The following is a 19,555-nucleotide window of genomic DNA, read 5'->3' on the forward strand; positions in this document are numbered from 1 at the left end:
AGGCTCCCTATAATGTAACTTCTTGTTTTCTTTTCTACTTATGTAATTCATGCAGTATTGGTCTTTAATAATTTGTTGTAAATGAATATTGGGGTTTGGCTAGTGAAAAGGGGAGAGTAGTCATATATGTTATCAATATCAATAGGTAGAAACCATTCCTTAGGTTTACATTTCCCATATGTGTATTAGAATCCATGTTTAGGACAAATATATTCCAAGCATGCCATGCATTAGATATCATGTTCTTAGGTTTACTGTTTCAGCATCTCGCTTGCCATTGTTTCATCACTTAGAAAACCTGATCTAGGCTAAATAACAGCACTAACATAAAATTGTTGCTCCTGCACACTTGACAGTATGATATTGTAACCTTTATGCGTTTAGAAATTCTGCTCTTAGGAAATTCTGCAATCATGTTGTGCATTTAGAAATCCTGCTTTAGGAATCTCGCATATCAATCACTCTATACCTTATGTGTGCATATTAGATACCATGCTTAGGTTCTCATTCATCTTCACTCAGCTACGCCTAGTTAAACTACTAATGCATGAAAAGGAATATAAACAGTCTCATCCTGCTTTATACAAATTAGTAATAACCCAGTATCTTTGTAACACCTAGAATAGCATGCTCTTAGGAAAAAACGACTTCTAAACTTCTAATGGTTCTTGTAATGATTGTGCACTATCCCACGCCTAGCCAAGGCTTAGGTATTCAACTCTTATAAAACTAGAAACTACCTTTTTGTGTACTGCCTAATGATTAACGAGCTTAAAATCAGTAGCCGAAATGATTAAGGCCCTGCTTCTAGGTTACAAAATAAAGACTGCATATCTCATGTGTTCTAATATTTGCCTAGACAGCATGTCTTAGGATACTGTTGAACAATATTGCTCTTATTTGTGTTTGAGTCATGTTGTTTACATGCATTATCTGTGAAGGTGAACCTGAGCCTCTTATATGCTATTTCATGCTTTTATCTGTTGAAATCCTATGTGTTCTTGCTTGCCGCCTTAGTATTTTCTCCTTTAAACCTTAGGTGTCTATCTAGAACTGCCTATAAGTAGAGGTCCTAAATTCCTCTAGGACCACTAAGAAGGGACGGGTAGCAGCACGCAATAGAGATCGCTAACCAACACTCGCTTTAATAACTGCTAAGGGGGTGGGAAAGGGTAGATATGGGATATGATGAATACACGCAAATGTCATGTGTAGCCCCTCATAGAGGAGTGTTTAGCGGGCATTGTATGGGGTGATCCTATAGGCTAACCGACCTAGGACCCCTCCTTGCCAAATTCCCTTTACTTTCCATGTGTATACAATTTGTTTAAGTCTTTCCTTTATACCATTATCTGAGTCATGTCCAAAACTTGATCTTATTTGTAAAATTGTGTTTTTAAAACTATTTATTAAAGGACTAATTCATAAGTATAAGTTTGGATAGGACCCACCATTGTGGACCGAGAGGGGTACCAAACACCTTCCCCTCAAGGTTATTTCGAGCCCTTACCCTAAATCTCTGGTAATGCAAATCAATCCAGTAGTTAATCGCTCTAGGTGCCCTAACGCACCATAATTCGTTAGGTGGCGACTCTTCAAAACCCAAATTCCCAAAAGGAAATGAGTTATTACCCCCCGTGTAATATCAAAACCCAGGCCTTCTCTCCGCGGAGGGAAAAGAGGGGGTGCGGCAATAGGTGAATTAATTAATATGTGCTCCTATTTGTGGGGGGCTACGTACGTACGAGGTGACGAGAGTCCGTATGTAGCTACTAATTCTGCTATTGTCCGGGTAGTCTAGGACCCATATCATGCTATACTTGAAATGTTTGCACCATACTTGTTAACTTAATTGCCTAAGTCATATTGAAAAATTGATAAAAGAATTGTAAAAGGTTAAATTTCACTCACTTGAAGTTGTGAATGAGACACTTGATCGTTATTGAGAATTTGTGTTTTCTTTGAAATATTTTCTATTGTGGAGCAGGCCGAATGCCTCAGTAGCATATAGATGCATCTATGGTTCGTGTCGTTCGATCCTCGATAGTGCACAGTTTAAATATTATGTTGGATTGAGTCGTACGACCTCGACATGAATTGCGTGTGATAAATCTTTGGAACCAATTATAATTTGATTTTGTTCATTGACTTGAAATATAAATTTGCTAAATGATGAAAGGCAAACTTGAGATATATTCTTAGCGGAAAAAGTGTTTACTTTTCCTGTTATTGAGTTTTCTGCTATATTTATAATTCAGGCAAACTTGAGTTTTCTGAAATATAATTCATGCTTAGTTATTATTTTGACATCTTATTGTTAGCCCATAGTAAGTGTCAAAGTTGACCCCTCGTCACTACTTCTTTGAGGTTATACTGGATACTTACTAGGTACATGTTGTTTATGTACTCACGCTGCACTTCTGCACTTAAATGTGCAGGATCTGAGGTAGGTGCATTTGGATATCAGTCTGGCGCACATACTTGATCCCTGTTACAAGACTACACAGTGAGCTTCCCTTCCGAACTGTTCTGCAGCAGCAGGAGTCTTTCTTTTATTTATTGTTCTGTATGTTTCATTTCAGACAGTAGAGCAGTAATCTTTTGTATATTCTACTAGTATCCCATACACTTGTGATACCAGGTCTTGGCACACACACTAGTAGACTTGCGGTTTTGGTTTTATCTTTATGGTATGATTTCACTCAGCTACTCTCCTTTTAATTATCTTAAACCTGCTATTTATTAAATTTTTAAATTAAGGAGAGTTATTTACTTAGCAAACTTATTAAAAATGGGAAATCACTAGATTGTTTACTATTGGCTTGCCTAGCAATGGTGATGGGCGCCATCACGACCTATAATAGATTTGGGTCGTTATTGTCCGAAGTTGGCCTTTTGAAGGTTTAAGAGTTTTCTACGTTTGACTTGAAGTAGACTTTGGTGTTATCGGATCTTGTTTGGCATTTCGAGCCTAGGAGTAGGTTTGTATTGTCATATTGGACCTGTGTGTAAAATTTGGTGTCATTCCGAGTTGTCTAAGTATGATTTGTCACGTTCGGAGTAAGTTGGAAGAAGTTTGAAGTTTAGAAGTTGATTAATTTGGTTTTAAAGTGCAATTCTTGGTTTCAATATTATTTTATGTGTCCCGAGACTTCGACTAGGTCTGTAGCATGTTTATGGACTTGTTAAAATACTTGGACAAGGCCTCGGGTGGCTCAGGTAAGTTTCAGACCACCCGCAACAAGGTTGAAGTTGGCAAATTTTGTTGGTGTCTGGTGTGAATCGCGATCGCAGAGATGGCATCGCGATCACAGAGAGCTATGTGGGGCTAAAAGGGAATTGTTCAATGTGATCATGTAGAGGGCATCGCGATCATGGAGGGTGGCTTGGTAGTATTTCGTGTTCACGGGTCTAAAGTCGCGAACTCGATGGGTTACTAGTTTGGGCCAGGAAGGAAGTTGGCCTTCGTGATCGCGTGAAGGAATTTACGATTGCGTAAGAGGATTTGCAGGGGTAGGAAGGCGTTAGCCTTCATGAATGCAGCTGGGTTGACCGCGAATATGGAGTGTTAGTTAGGTTGTGTGCATCGTGAATGCGACCTTGGTTTTGCGAATACAATGAGCAACTTTTGGGAAGGGCCAGTTTGTTCTTCGCGATCACGAGACTTCTTCCGCAATCGCAATGAAGAACCCCTGGGTAGTATGTGATTTTAATACGGGACTTAGGATTATTTCCCTCATTTTTCTCTTGGCTTGAGTGATTTGGGAGCTCTTTGGAGGGGGATTTTCATCAAGTATTGTAAGGTAAATGATTTCTATCTATCATGAATTAAATACATGGGTTAGGTATGGATTTTAACATGAAAATTAATAGAATTTAGGGATTTTGGTGAAACAATTAGAATTTGGTAAAAATAGGATTTGACCATGAAATTGATTATGTAATTGAGTATAAATTATATATGTTAGTTCGTAATGCCATGGTAACATTTTTCTTCGAACATTTCCGGAATCCAGGCATGTGAGCCCTAGGTTGACTTTTCGAGTGGGGTTGGGAATTGACTCTAATAGTTAAATTATGAGTTTTTGAGCATATATTGATTGGTTTGTATGTCCTTTTACTAGTTTCAGTTTGTTCGGCATCGATTTGAGGTGATTATAGAGGTGTGGGAGCCGTGTAGTGGACTTGGAAGCATGGTGAGGCTCTTGTCTGATCTCATAAGAGGGAATTATCCCGGTAGGTATTTTAATTGTAGTGTGTTATGTGTTATGGGTGCTACATATGTACGAGGTGATGAGATTCCGTGCGTAATTAGATTATGTCTTTTTTAGGTATATTTAGGCCTACACCATGCCTTAAATATACTACTTGAATTAAACTTGTTGTTTAATTACTTGAATTTATAACTGAGATTGAGACTAGTTTATGTATCGACCGAGCCTCTTTACTTTGAATTTTGTGGGATATTTGATGAATGGTAATAATTATGTTTTTCTATTGCATTCCTATCCTCGTGTTATGTTCATGTGATCGGTAATCCCATGTCTTCTCGACTCGCACATATCTTCACGAGTGAGAAAGTTTCAATATTCTTATAGGATCAGGCCACCTCGGCAACGGTGTTGAATATTCTTATGGGATAAGGATGTTCGCCTCGGCAGTATTATGAGATATCATTATGGGATCGAGTTGTTTGCCTCGGCATTGTTATGAAATACCATTATGGAATCGGGCCATTTCGCCTCAGCGATATTATGTAATACTATTCTTATGGGATCGCGTTCTTTGCATCGATAGACTCGTACTTAATATACGATAGGGAGTCAGCATACATATGAGTTTTCCTGGATAGAGATTTGACATTGTACTTAATATTTGTTGTCCTTGTTTTCTTGGTGGTAGTTATGGTATTTGATGATTTTGCAATTATTCTTACTTGAGATTCATATTATTTATAACTATCTATTGCGTTGTTACTTGATGTATTTCATACCTGTCTACTTTATGTACATTGTCATTGGACTACTAGTAAGTGTCGACGTCGATCCATCGTTACTACTTCTTCGACGTTAAACTAGATACTTACTAGATACGAGTTGATTTACGTACCCATACTACACTTCTGCACTAATTGTGCAGGTACTAAGACATGTACTTCATGTGGTCACTCGGGCGCGTAGCCTCATTTGCGTGAGACTTAGTGGTGAGTTGTTTCCATGCTTCGACCCGCAGCACTCGAAGTCTCCTTCCCGCTGTATTTATTTATTTCTGTTTTATTCCAAACGGTAGTTATTGTGATTTTTTATATTCTACTAGATGCTCATGCACTTGTGACATCAGATTTTGGAGATTATTAGTAGATTTCTATGGTTGTACTTCATACATATTTCATTATGCTTTATGTTTCGTTCACATTTCTTGACATAATGGAAATGAAAGTATTTTCGTTCACACTTCTTGACATAATAGAAATGAAAGTATCTTTCCATGGTTTCAAAACTAAATTTTGCTTTATTAAAGAGATTATTTATTTTAAAAGTGATATGAATGAATGATTGTATTGGTGGTTTATCATTGGCTTGCCTAACAGCAGGGTTAGGTGCCATCACATACTATGGTGAAAATTATATCATGACAGATAATCTATGCAAAGCAATGGGAATTAATCAAAAATAAGTTAAAGTTATTAACCCTTAAGTAAGGAAGAAATTGCTCTCCAAAATCTCCTTTAGGTGAAGTCTAGGCTTCAAAATAGAATAAAATGAGCTAATCCTAAAATCTCCTATTTGTACCTAGTTGTAGATGTCGCAATTGTGAACTCTTTTTTGCAATTGTGTAGCTTGCAATTGCGACCCTTATGGTCGCAAATGCGAAGCGGCCTCAAAGACTCAGAGGTTGAAATTGTGATATCCTCCTCGCAATTGCGATGGTCGTAAATGCAACACCAGCTTCGCAATTGCGAAACTGGCCTTCCCATTCCCCCATTGCAAATGCTAGTCTTTATTCGCAAATGTGAAACTCGCATTAGCGAGTAGACCATCACAAATGTGATATCTGTATCACCAAATATCCTAAACTTAGCAAAATTAGCCTGAAACCAATTCGAAACTCACCTGAGCCCCTTGGGCCACATTCCAAGCATCCATACAAATATATAATCTCACACAAACTCACATGTAAGCTTAAAACATCAAAATAACATCAAGAATAAACCATCAAAACTCAGAGGTTTCAAAGTTAATAAACTCATTTCTTCAACTTTCCACAATAAGTGCCCAAAAGGGCCTTAGGAACTAACCAAACATGCGTACAAGTCCAAAATCATCATACACACCTATCGGAATCATCAAAACGTCGATCCAAAGTCATATACCAAGATTGTTGACAGTGGTCAACTCTAATAACTTTTAAGTTTCAAAATCAAGTTTTATTTTTAAAAAAATCACATTTAAACTTTCTGAAAATCAAAACGGACCACGCACGCAAGTCATAAATTATCAAATAAGGCTATTCGAAGTCTCAAAGCACGAAATGAAAAGATAGAATGTAAAATTACATATCGTATTGTTACATTCTACACCTTTAAAAGAGATGTTCGCTCTCGAACAAACATAGGAATGTACCTGAAATGGCAAAAAGATACGGATATATACTCCTCATGTTTGATTGAACTCCCAAGTAGCCTCCTCAATTAGTAGCCCTTTCTAAAGCACTTTCATAGAAGAAATATCTTTAGATCTCAATTTTTGAACCTACCAACCTACTTTATAAGTCAAATTCTCATCAATACATGCAACTTATCTTCATGATACTTTCGAAGCATAAAAATATGAAATACCAGATGTACCCCTGTAAGGCTAGGAAGCAATTCAAGCCTATAAGCAACCTCCTCAACTTTCTCTAACACCTTAAACGGACCAATAAACCTTGGGGATCAACTTGCCTTTCTTCTCATATCTCATTATCGCCATCATAGGTGAAACTTTCAAAAGTACATTCTCGCCCTCTATAAAAGCCACATCACAGACCCTCATACTCGCATAACCCTTCTGCCTACTATGAGTTGTTAGAAGATAATCCTGAAACAACTTCACCTTATCTAAGGCATCACGAACCAAGTCTGTATTCAACATCCTAGTCTCACAAGGCTCAAACCAACCAGTATGAGAACAATATTGCTTACCGTATAAAGCCTCATACAGTGCCATATGAATGTTAGACTAGTAGTTGTTGTGGGCAAACTCCGCTAATTGTAGGAATTGGTCCCACTGGCCTCCATAATCAATAACATAGGCCCTAAACATGTCCTCAAGGATCTGGATAGTCCTGTCCGAATGGCCATCCGTATGTGGGTGAAATGCAGTGGTGAGCTCCACCTACGTGCCCAATTCTCGTTGAACAGCTCTCCGAAAGTGCAAAGTAAACTGTGTAAACTGTCTTAAATGATAGAAAATACGCCCATCATGCAAACAAAAAATCTCTCTAATGTGGATTTTAGCTAACCTCTCAGAAGTGTAAGAAGACATCACCGGAATAAAATATGCGGATTTGGTCAATTTTTCCACAATAGCCCAAACAACATCAAACTTTCTCAAAGTCTGTGGCATAGTAATGTGCTCCCACTTCCACTCCGGTATAACCAACCTCTATGTCCAACCACCTAGTTTCTAATATTCATACTTCACCTACTTGAAATTCAAATATCGTGAAACACACCCAACAATATCCGTCTTTATCTTCTACCACTAGTAATGCTACTTCAAGTCACAGTACAACTTTGTGACATCTGGATGAATAAAATACCGTGAGCTATGAGCCTCCTCAAGAATCAACTCTCTCAAACTATCAATATTTGGAACACAAATCCGACTTTGAAGCCGCATAACACCATCATCTACAATCATAACCTTCTTTGATCCACCCTGCTACACCGTCTCTTTAAACACCAATAAATAAGGATTATCATAAAGGAAAGCTTTGATCTGCTCTAACAAAGACAACTACGCCACAACACAAGCAAGAACCCTACTAGGCTCAGAAATGTCCAATCTCACAATCTTGTTAGCAAAGGCCTGAACATCCATAACCAATGGCCACTCTACTGCTGGTATTAATGTTAAGCTACCCATAGCCTCCTCCTTTCTACTCAAGGCGCCAGTTACCATATTTGTCTTGTCCTGATGATACAAGATAGTGATATTATAGTCTTTCAACAATTCCAACCACCTTCACTGCCTCAAATTCAAATAAATTTGCTTGCACAAGTATTGGAGACTCCGATTATCAATATAAACCTCACATTACATGCCATAAAAGTAGTGACTCTAAATTTTGAGTGTGTGTACAACAGCTGCCAACTCTAAATCATGCACATGCTAATTCTTCCCATGGGTATTTAATTGACAAGATGCATAGGCAATCACCCTACCATCCTGTATCAAAAATGTACTAAGCCCAACGTTCAAAGCATAACAATATAAGGCCTTGAACTCGTTGGCACACCAATACTGAAGTTGTAGTCAAAGCAACCTTGAGATTCTGATGTCTCTCCTTACACTCATCAAACCATCTGAGTCAACTTGGTCAATGGAGCTTTAAAAAATGAGAACCCCTCAACAAAGCAGCAATAGTAGCTCGCCAAACCCAAGAAACTACAGATCTCAATAGCTGAAGTGGGTATAGGCGAATTCTAAACTGCCTCAATCTTCTTAGGATCAACTTTAATACCATCACTAGACACAACATGACCCAGGAATGCAACTGAGTACAACAAAAACTCACACTTCAAAACTTGGCATAAAGCTAACAATCCTTCAAAATCTCCGCAAGTATTGTTCATGATTATCTTTACTACTAGAGTTAACTAGAATACAATCAATGAACACAGTCACAAAAGAATCCAAATGCGGTTTGAACACATGGTTCATAAAATCCATGAAAGTCACTGGAGCATTAGTAAAACCAAATGACATCACCAAGAACTCATAATGACCATAGGGAGTCCTAAAAGTTGTCTTAGGGACATTTAATGCCCTAATTTTCACCTGATAATAGCAAGATCTCAAATCAATATTGGAGAACACCTTCGCACCCTAAAGCTGATCTAACAAATCTCAATACAAGGAAATGGATACTTGTTCTTGATATTAACCTTATTCAGCTATTGATAATCAATGCACATCCTCATAGAACCACCCTTCTTATTTACAAATAACACTGATTCACCCCAGGGAGAAACACTCTGTCTAATTAATCCTTACGCAAAACCTATAACTGATCTTTCAATTCCTTCAACTCAGTTGGATCCATATGGTATGGTGGAATAGAATTGGGCTACGTGCTCGAAACCAAATCAATGCAAAAGTCAATATCCCTGTCGGGTGGTATGCCCGATAAATCTGCAAGAAATACGTCTAGGGAACTCCTTTACTACCGGTACTGAGTCCATATAAGGAACCTTTGTACTAGAAGCTAAAATGTAATTCAGATATGCTTGTTACCCCTTCTCAACCATGCGTTGAGCCTTTAAGAATGATACCACCCTACTCGTAGAATTGCCAAGGGTCCCTCTCCACTTTAATCTAGGCAAGCCTATCATAGCTAAGGTTACAGTCTTGGCGTGATAATCAAAGATAGCATGATACGGGGACAACTAATTCATACCAAGAATAACCTCGAAATCCACCATATCCAACAATAAGAGGTCATCTACGTTATCAAAACCATTAATGGTAACCACACAAGAGCAATACACTCAATCTACCATTATAATCCCCAATGGGTATAAATATAGAAACAAGAATATCAAGAGAATTACGAGGCATTCTCCAATGCAATGCAAAATATAAACACATATAAGAATATGTAGAACCTGGATCAAAGAACACCGAGGCATCTCTATGATAGACTAAGATAGTACTTGTAATAACTGCATCAAACGACTCTGCCTCAGGCCTACCCCGAGAATTAAACTGAAAACGCATGGCAACTATTGAAGATTGCTTAATTTTGAATTCAAAAATTTGGGTTTTCAAAATTGAAATTTATTTCGAGTGGTTATTGATGGAATAGATTGGGTACATCTTAAGGAATGTGAATTCCAATTTTGGGATGATTTGATGGAGATTTTAGGCATTTTGAATTGAAATTTAAGTCAAATTCGAAGTACACAAGATGAACATCGAAGAAGGTGATATGTGTATCTCACTATGTATCGCACATGTATCTTTTATGTATCACATGTATATCAAATATGTATATAATGTATATCCATGTATACCTGTATGTGAAATACATGTTTGATTCATATGTCATAGAGAAATTTTTAAACTCGATTTCAACTACGAGTTTTAAGTCAAAACCAGTCTAAATCACCTCCAATCATTCTCAAAAAATTTGTATAGTGACTCATCTATTTGTTTCATGAAATTCAATTTTGCCCATTAAAAAGGTCCCCTTTTGCTTAGGTTATTGGAATGTTGTATTTGTTTTTTTTTTTTGTTTCATCACCTTGTTTGCTACTTCATCCATTAAATTTTCTTTCCATCTTACATCTAATGTTACTGATCACGCTTAAAAATATGGAAGGAGATCTTTGTGCATGATTCTCGGCGAGAATGAATCCTTATTTATCTGGGTTTTTAATTTTTATAGGCGCTTGACTAATTTCGGTAAGTTTGTGACTAATGGCTAGAGGTTGGTAAATTTGGACCTCTTTTTGACATTTTCGTGAGATTCTCAATCTACATGTTTAGTTATACTCAGAGAAATCTTTTAATCTCTATTCACCTATTTTAGTAATTTAAACCCTATGTTTCTATGAGAGTAGATGTATTAAGAACAGCATAAAAAAATCATGTAATTAATTATTAAGCAAGACACATAGGTAGTATTCCCCTGTTCATTTTTATTTGTCACTTTTCACTTTTCGAGAGTCAATTTGACTCATTCTTTAAACTAAATTGCACTAGATTTTCTTAACATTTTAAAATTAAAATTTAGATATTCAGAAACTATACGAAAAGTACTATAATTTATAATTTCTCATATCAATACGGTGAATAAATACATGTTAAAACGTTAGCCAAAGTTAATGTAATTTGACTCTCGAAAAGCGAAACGTAACAAGTAAAAGTGGACGGAGAGAATATATTTCTATCCTATTTGTGAATCATGTCTTAATGCCTAGGTTCATGAACTTGTCCTATTCAATCTTATTGCAATTAAAAGATCCTTTTTTCAAGTTAAAATCAAGATGCATCTATAATGTCGTATTGGTGATTAAGAAATCAAATAATTAGCCTCAAGAAAACATCAAACTTCAACATTCATGTCAGGATCCCATAACCCTAGAAATTAGGAGTCCAAGCACACGTAGCCATAATAACAATCACAAATAGTTCCTAAAATAATATAGAAATCATTAGATGGAAGGAAAAAGAAAGAACTCTACAACCAAGTTAAGCTCCAAATCGCCTCTTGCTTCCTCTGCATTCTTCTCTCTGCTGGGCTAGGAGCTTTTAAATTGGGTAAAAATCCCATTTTGACCATAACACACTCAAAACTTTTTCCCCGTAATTCGTTCTTCACGCCATACTTGCATTATTGCTCGACTAAGGCGAGGGTGTAAATGACCTTCACAAGGTACTTGCGCTTTAAACCCAATGGTCCTGTAATCGCTTTTTCTCGAGGTCATCCAAAGATGCTGCTGCTCGCGCCAATCATGCTATAGTGTGAATTGAAATTGGCATGGGGCCTCCCTTTACCCGATATTCACATGATGAACCGAGACTATGCTGGCCAGGCTTCAAAATTCGTGCTCCACACTATACTCGTGCCATAGTGTAAGCTGTTTGTGCTCCAGGTCCTTTGCGGGCGATAATATGAAACTTCCCCGGAACCTCATTTTTATCCATTTTGGTCCAAATTGTTCCTGGATTGCCGTTAATAACTTCATAAGCCCACAAAAGCAAACAATTAAGCATAGTTGGGCATATTTAACACAAAAAACACTCAAAGGACAGTAAAAATAGGATGCTTTTGCAGTTTTTAGAACATAAATAAATATGCCCAACATCAATAGGTAATTTGCTTTTGCAGTTTTCACAGCACAAAGTGGAATTCAAGAAGGAAGACCAAGACCGAGGCTCCAAGGAACAAGCATCAAAAAGCAAAGTGGGCTGCCCCAAGGCGAATGACGATCACACACCATCACTGGACAGCATAGGGCGACTGCCACACCAGCCCATTTAATTTATTTTATTGAAATTGTGGTCTAAGGGCCATTTTAGGTAATTACTTATGTCTTATGTAACCCTTAGTATATATAGTTTTTGTTAGGGTCTTTAGCTTTTTAGACTTTGATGATATTAGAACGCTCTTGTAAGAATTGGCTATGCCTTTGTTGCTTGAAAACTACAATGGAGCTTGTTTGAAGAATCATTCCTTTTGACAGATCATTCCTCTTTAGGGTTTCATAAAATTAGGTGCTATTTTGACTCTATAATAGAAGGTATTTGGTTCTCTTTAACATTTATTGGCTATTATAATCAAGTTTATGTCTAATTTCAATCTTCTTTTTCTCTTTTCTATTGCTAATATTGTTTTCGTTTTTCCTTGCTTATATCACGAAGATGTGGTAAGAAAGAGGTATAGAATAGAATATGGAGTACAATGGCACCATAGTAGCTTGAATCACTTGGTGGGTGGTATGAAATGCAATTCTAGTAGTTGATGGAGGAGGATTGTCGTCAGTTTTTATTGTATGTGTAGGGAGTGCGGTGAAGAGAAACCATTTTTATCATTGCTATCCTACTATGGAGTTTACTTTTCTCGATATGTAATATTAGTGGGATACTCCGAGAAGAGTAGTGGAGACAGGCGAGTTGGAAGAAAAAGAAGCAACATTCAGAATAGCATCATTAGGCCTCTTTTAGACAATCTGGAGTGAGAGGAATAGAAGATGATATCTAATATAGAATGGGATGTGGGGAGTGACGAGATACCTTTAGCTTAAATATTCTTTTGATATAAAGAAGAAAGACCTTTTCATAGAGACAGTTGGGTAGGGATAGAGAAGAATAAGAACATTATATACACCCATATATTACAACATTATATATATTACATACTTTTTACACCTTAGGGCATATCAAATGAAATCCAGTTATTTCTCAAAATAAATAAACAAAAAAGTATTCTGATTATATTTGCTTCCTAGTCCAACTCCAAACAAGTGCAGTATATCATCAAATGAAGATGAAAATTTACTCAAAAGCCAGATAGTTTCGCCAAACATCTGGAATATGATAAGCTCCACATAGAAAGAATAATGAGGAAACAGTCACACCTGATTCTTCAATATCTTCCATTCAGAGCTGATGCATTGTTGCAACAGTTCATTTTGGTCCACAGTTTAAGTGTTGTTGCTGAACTGACTAGCAAAAGTTGCACTGCCAAACAAAGAAAACTGCCAAATAAAAGAAAACATGATTACTCCAAGTATGACCAGTCATATATATATATGCATGCTCAGAGACATACAGATTGGAAAGCACTGCAATATCCTAATCAACATGTATATTGGCACTTCTTTTTTTAGCAAATTCTGAGATATAGGCCAAGGAACTTAAAAAAAATTAGCAAGCCAAAACTGTAGCATCCAGTAAAACCAAAATGAGACCGACTGGGAAATGGTTCACACCAGTTATATCAGGAAGTTAATCTTAGTATGACACTGGCTGCTGTTTGCAGAATTGGCTAACCATTAACGTACTTCCATCAACTTAAACACTAAAAAATTAGAGAGATAGAGAGAGAGAGAGAGAGAGAGAGAGAGAGAGAGAGAAGAGAGAGAGAGAGAGAGAGAGAGAGATTAAAAACTAGAAAACGATATAACGCATGATCAACATAAAAGCAGTTTTTATCTTCCGAAGTTTTGGACTGACCAATTTTAAAGACTAAGGAAAGAATGTATACCTACTTGAAAGTCCAAGTATGGCTTAAAAGAAAAGGCAGCTACTTTTAAGGACAGGCTCTAAGTAGCTCGTCTCTTTTAAAGGTTAACAGAGTTTATACTCCTGTTAGTGTCTGACAGAAAATAAGAGTATGTGACACGTTGGGTGAAGTAAACTCATGTAAATCAGGGGCTGGTGACCGCACATACTTTCTGCCTGCTTGATTCGAAACTCTCTGAGCAGAGAAGGTTCGGTGCAAAACTTGACTGTACAGTTTCTAGAATTAATACGAGATTTAGTGAACACCAAAAAGTTTAGTGATAATACTTCCCGTAATAAACTTTTTGATAAAGTTACAAAATTTTATTTATTTCCAGAATAAGGAACTTAAGAAAGCTTAACAATTATAATTCCTAACATCCATGATTTCGATTTATCGGAAGCTGAGATGTATTAAATTCAATTATTACATTGGAACACTTAAGTGCCTCACCTTTCGACAGCAACAGAACCCTAACATAATGTCTTGCTTCTAATTGTCATTTTGGGCATCTACGACCACCTTGCTCACTTATGTTCTTGAAAATAGCATATCTGACACATGAATAAGAAAATGTAATGAGTACAGAAAGAATCTCTAAATCCGAAATCCAAACTTCTGGAAGAATGATGAAGAGATGATGATGCCATATGTCATTATTCTTAGAGAAAAGTACAAACAAAGAAGAGGCATTTCGTAATGATGGATGGTAGATCATTGCAACAGAAGAAAACGCAGTGGGAAAACTAAAACCAAAAAGAAAATAGGGAAAACCCATTAGAAAATTACTCAATAAGATTCAACCAAAGACTCTTCACATACACAGCAAAGCTGACAAAGAGAGGTTACTCATTTGAGAAGGTAGTATCCTCAGGATCATACTCCATCCCTTTCATATGCCGAACCAGAAGTTCCATAAATGAATAAATCAAATCAGTTTGGCGATGACTTTGGTCCCTTGCAATAAACAAATGCACCTCATTATTTATTTCTATCCAACTACACCCTGTTTCTTTCAACACGCCGTTGCTATCCATTTTCTCTCTTAACTTTTTAACATTGATCCACATGCCTTTAGACGCAAAAATATTTGAAAGTAGGATATATGATCCACTGTCTTTTGGATCAATAGATATCGCCATCGATGCTGCATATTTTCCCAGGTCTATATGACCAGCTTCTCTACACGCACTAAGCAAACTCCTCCACACAATGGCAGCTGGTGGAATGGGCATTTGTTCAATGAATTGCATTGCTTCAACCAGTTTACCAGCCCGGCCCAAGAGAGAAACAATGCAAACATAATGCTCTGTTTCTGGTTCAATACCATACCTGGACATGGAATAGAAGTGATGCAATCCTTCTTCAACAAGCCCTACATGGCTACATGCTGAAAGCACTCCAACAAAAGTGACATTGTTAGGCTTATGTCCATCATTTATCATTTTCTCAAACATATTAATAGCTTCTTTTGCTTCTCCATGCTGTGCATAAGTGGATATCATAGAATTCCAACATGCGATATCTCTCTGGAGAGCTGAATCAAACATCCTCTGTGCTTCGTCCAAGCTTCCACACTTGGAGTACATATCAACCAGTGCATTTGTAACATGTGGATCAAAATCTAGGCCGACTTTTACAATCTGGTTATGAAACTGGAGACCGTGGAGGAGACTTACGAGGTTACTAGAAGAAGCAATGAGGGCAACAAAAGTCAACGTATTTGGCTTTTGCAAACAATGCTGCAATTTTAGGAAGAGCTTTAGAGCCTCTTCATTTTCACACTGTTGTATATACCCAAACAACATAGAATTCCATACAGCAATATCCTTCTCATTCATCTCATTAAATACTTGCCTTGCATCTTTAACAGATGAACATTTTGAGTAAACATCTATTAGGATGCTACGAACAAACATGCCAGCCAAAAAACCAAATTTTATGGTGAGAGCATGAAGCTGCGTACTCAACGCCAAGGAAAAGAGTGAAGCTGACGCACCAAGCAGGCTAACAAAAGTCAAAAGACTTGGAAGAATCAGATTATCTCTCATTTCAGCAAATAGTTCAAAAGCTTCATACAGCCTATCCTGCGTTAAACAAGCTTCAATAAGGGTGTTATAAGATATTACATCATGATTAACCATACAGTCAAAAGCCTTCCTTGCATCACCAAATGAATCACATTTTGAGTACATATCGATCAAGCTATTCTTCACAAAGCCATCAGAATCAACATTAGCTTTCACGGTATAAGCATGCACTTGTCTTCCCAGATCTAAAGTTTCAAGCGAGCCACAAGAGATAAGTACACTACTGCAAGCAAATCTATCTAGACTCCAACCCAAACTGTTCATATCTCTAAACATGCTTATGGCTTCCCAGTCAGAAGAATTCTGCATGTACCCAGAGATCATTGTTGTCCAAGAAATAGCGTCAATAACCTCCATTTGATCAAACACTTTCCTTGCAGTCTTAACCTTACCACACTTCATATAGAAATCAATAAGAACATCAGTCACTGTAACATCCATCTTTGCGCCTCGTCTAAGCACATATGCATGCATTTCCTTTCCTCCTTCAAGATACTCAAGCGACGAACAAGCACCCAAGATACTTGAAACCATATAATTATCAGGAACAACATCAGTCTCCAACATATTTCTCAATAGCTGCAAGGAAAGTCCACTCTTTCCCGCATTTGCACACGCTGCAATTATTGCGGTCCAAGTGGCCGTATTCTTCACGGACAAATCATTAAAAATTAGTCTTGCCGCACCTACATCTCCACCCTTGGAGTAAAAATCGATTAAAGACGTACCAACATACACAAACTGATCAAAACCAGCTTTAAGCACAAAACAGTGCAATTGAGCACCTTTCACGGCACTACCTAACCGTCCACAACAGCTAACAACACTAGCCAAGAGAAACTCATTCGGGTCCTCCTCATAACTACTTATAAAGTCAGAGAAGACCAATAAGGCCTCCTCATAATACCCACTTTGGGTATACATAGTAATCACTGAAGACCAAGTGATTATATCCCTTTTAGGCATTTTGTCGAACAAAGTACGGGCATATTCCAAACATCCGGCTTTCGAATACGCCCGAATGAAGATGTTGTTAAGGAAAGTATTGCTTTGAAACCCAGAAACAATCACTTGACTATGGACTACGTTGTAGTGTAATGCGGAGTTAGCTAGCGAGAATAATAGCTCGCTTAAATAGTGCCGTTGGGTTCTTCTGGTACGAGGAATACTAGGATAGTGTTCTTCAAGTGGAGATGATGATGAGACTGTGAAGCGTCTGATAAGAGATTGAGCACTATTTTCGTTGAGGGGTTTTGGACAAGATGAGTTGAACGTGCAGCTTATCCGACACAGTTTTCTCATTGCACGGGGAAACATGCATTTTCTACAAGGAAAACTGGAAATGCAAGATGAAGAAGTTCCAAACTAATTTTTTTGGTTGAAAGAAACTAACGGCCAAATAATTCCATATTGATTCCTCTTTGCATTAAGGTTCTGTTTTCGACTTGCACCTTTGTGGCTTTGTGCACTCGGCATTTGGTTTCGGAATTCGTTTTGGAAGAATTGTTTTTAGGGAAAATAGCAATTTAGATCCCTAAATCATACGTTGTTATTATATTTTTTGTCCCTATATTACTGATAAGTTCATTTTAAACCAACTTATAACCAGTATTCCAGTATTTTCTTGAGCTTTTTTTTTTTTTTTTGTATTTCAGAGCATTCTAAGGGGTCGAGTAGTTCATGGGATAATGAAAAAATAATTCCAATGGAATTATTTAATCGCATATTCGGTTGGATTTTTATTTCGGATATAAGCAATTCTAAAATTAGTTACACTGCAATTTTAGTATTTTTTTTATCCCGATCAGCGATCCCGGGATAAATAAAGCAAATGACATAAAGGCCCTTCTCCATAGCTATTCTCCTTGAGTCTTTAAGAAGGCCAAAGTCAAAAATGAAAAAAAAAAATAACTTTATCTATTGTAAATAAAAAAAACATTTTCTATTATACTTTTATATATGTCATTTTTAATCAAATGAATCAAATATTTAAGAAAAGTATATTGATAATATGCTAGATTTACATGTAATCTGATATATTTTACCCCTACTTCGGTATATTTTTAGGTTTTTTGTATATTGAAATATGACCAATTGAGCTTAATATTTGAAGTTTGTTACGTAGGAAGCCAAGAGCGAAAAATAAAGGTGATTTGAGCAATAATGAAGCTAAAAAGCAATTACTAAAGAAACGAAAGGAAAATTGTGACCATGGCAGTGAAATAACTTCAAAAAGCACGGGAAAATCTGGAAAATTCAACTAGAACCTGTGCAAAGCACAAGGGCAAATTTGCATGCGTTTTATCTTGAGGGGCACCTTAGTCAATTGGCTCAACCTTATTTCAGCCACATTCTTGGCCTGATAAGGCAATGAACACCATTGTTGAAGCAAAATTGAGCCTAGAAGATTCTCAAGTCCATTCCACAAGACGAATCGAAGAGCTTTCTCTACTTTTCTATCATTATTTCTATGGATATTGGTCTGATAATGGTTTATGTGTTTTTGAGCAATAGTATGAGTAGCTAAACTTTTCTTCTCGGGTTTTGATGGAATCAATTAGTGGGTGAATTATTGATCATGCTTATTTATCATTAGTCGTTTTTATAATCTATTTATTCAACTACGTTCTGCTTTGAATGACCATCAATTAACTGTGCCTATTTATTATGTGTTGCTTGAAAAAGAATACTTGATTAGGTTGTTGTGGAACAGTGTCACTTCTGAGTAAGTTTAGAGATTAATTACTTGGATTTAAAAGTGGGATTAGAGATAATGAAACTTTGGCACGATCTTTGTGAGTCACTTGAATTGTTAGCCAGGGTTAGTTCGAGAGAATAATTCTAGAAAATTACTACTTTTGATCGAGAGATAATTGCGGTAATAGGAGAACCCACGATCAATGGATAATAGATCGGTGTGATTATATTGGACACATTAAGCATTCATCCTGATAATTGAGAAAATCATAATCCTAATCTTTTTTTCTCTTCAATTTATATATTTTTCTTTAGTTGATAAGCTTATTACTTTAGTATTTTAAATCAAATTTAGGAAAAACTACTGATGTTGAACCTTGATTAGTGTCAAATCAAAGAAAACCCTAGAATAATTCATGATTTTTGAATTCACATGATAATTCAGTAAATTTTAACCTTTAAATACAAAATCCAAAAAAGATTACTGGTTTTTGAACTCTTACTAGTGCAAATATCAAGAAAATCTAATAATAGTTCATGGTTTTTGAATTTACATTATACTTAATAATTGAGAGCTACTGCTTCAGATCATTCAAACTTCAGAAACAATTACTCGATTTTGAACTTATAAATATTCAAAGTTAAGTTGTCGTTCCTGAAGTTATTATTTGTGTTAGATAGGATATTTTTGTCTAGAATTATATTTTCGCATTAATAAGTGACTATTTTACTCATACAATTTAAAATATAATTAAACTCTAATAGCCGACCCA

The 19,555-nt window shown here is 36.6% G+C and overlaps 1 protein-coding gene across 4 annotated transcripts; it reads right to left on the bottom strand.

Annotated features, from left to right (window-relative positions):
• Nucleotides 1–11,296: 11,296 nt before the first annotated feature.
• On the bottom strand, nucleotides 11,297–17,666 carry LOC104244910 (pentatricopeptide repeat-containing protein At4g39530). 4 transcript variants are annotated; one of them, XM_070156709.1, is made up of 4 exons: nucleotides 14,845–17,666; nucleotides 14,449–14,549; nucleotides 13,349–13,468; nucleotides 11,297–11,932 (listed from the first exon to the last, which is right to left on the bottom strand). In XM_070156709.1, the coding sequence occupies exons 1-2, from the start codon at nucleotides 17,400–17,402 to the stop codon at nucleotides 14,495–14,497; spliced, it is 2,613 nt and encodes an 870-aa protein (XP_070012810.1). In that variant the 5' UTR covers nucleotides 17,403–17,666; the 3' UTR covers nucleotides 11,297–11,932; nucleotides 13,349–13,468; nucleotides 14,449–14,494. The 4 variants fall into 4 exon arrangements, with proteins under 4 accessions (XP_070012810.1, XP_070012811.1, XP_009798732.1 ...); XM_070156710.1 differs by having other exon boundaries at nucleotides 11,297–11,950; XM_009800430.2 differs by lacking the exons at nucleotides 11,297–11,932; nucleotides 13,349–13,468 and having other exon boundaries at nucleotides 14,458–14,549; nucleotides 14,818–17,666.
• Between the last annotated feature and the right edge of the window lie 1,889 nt (nucleotides 17,667–19,555).

Source organism: Nicotiana sylvestris, chromosome 9, assembly GCF_000393655.2.
Source record: "Nicotiana sylvestris chromosome 9, ASM39365v2, whole genome shotgun sequence".
NCBI lineage: Eukaryota > Viridiplantae > Streptophyta > Magnoliopsida > Solanales > Solanaceae > Nicotiana > Nicotiana sylvestris.

Coding starts and splice junctions, on each gene's coding strand:
- LOC104244910 (XM_070156709.1), bottom strand. CDS start 17,402: ATGTTTCCCCGTGCAATGAGAAAACTGTGTCGGATAAGCTGCACGTTC. Junction 14,550..14,844: donor GATACTACCTTCTCAAATGA/GTAACCTCTCTT, acceptor TTCATGTGTCAG/ATATGCTATTTTCAAGAACA.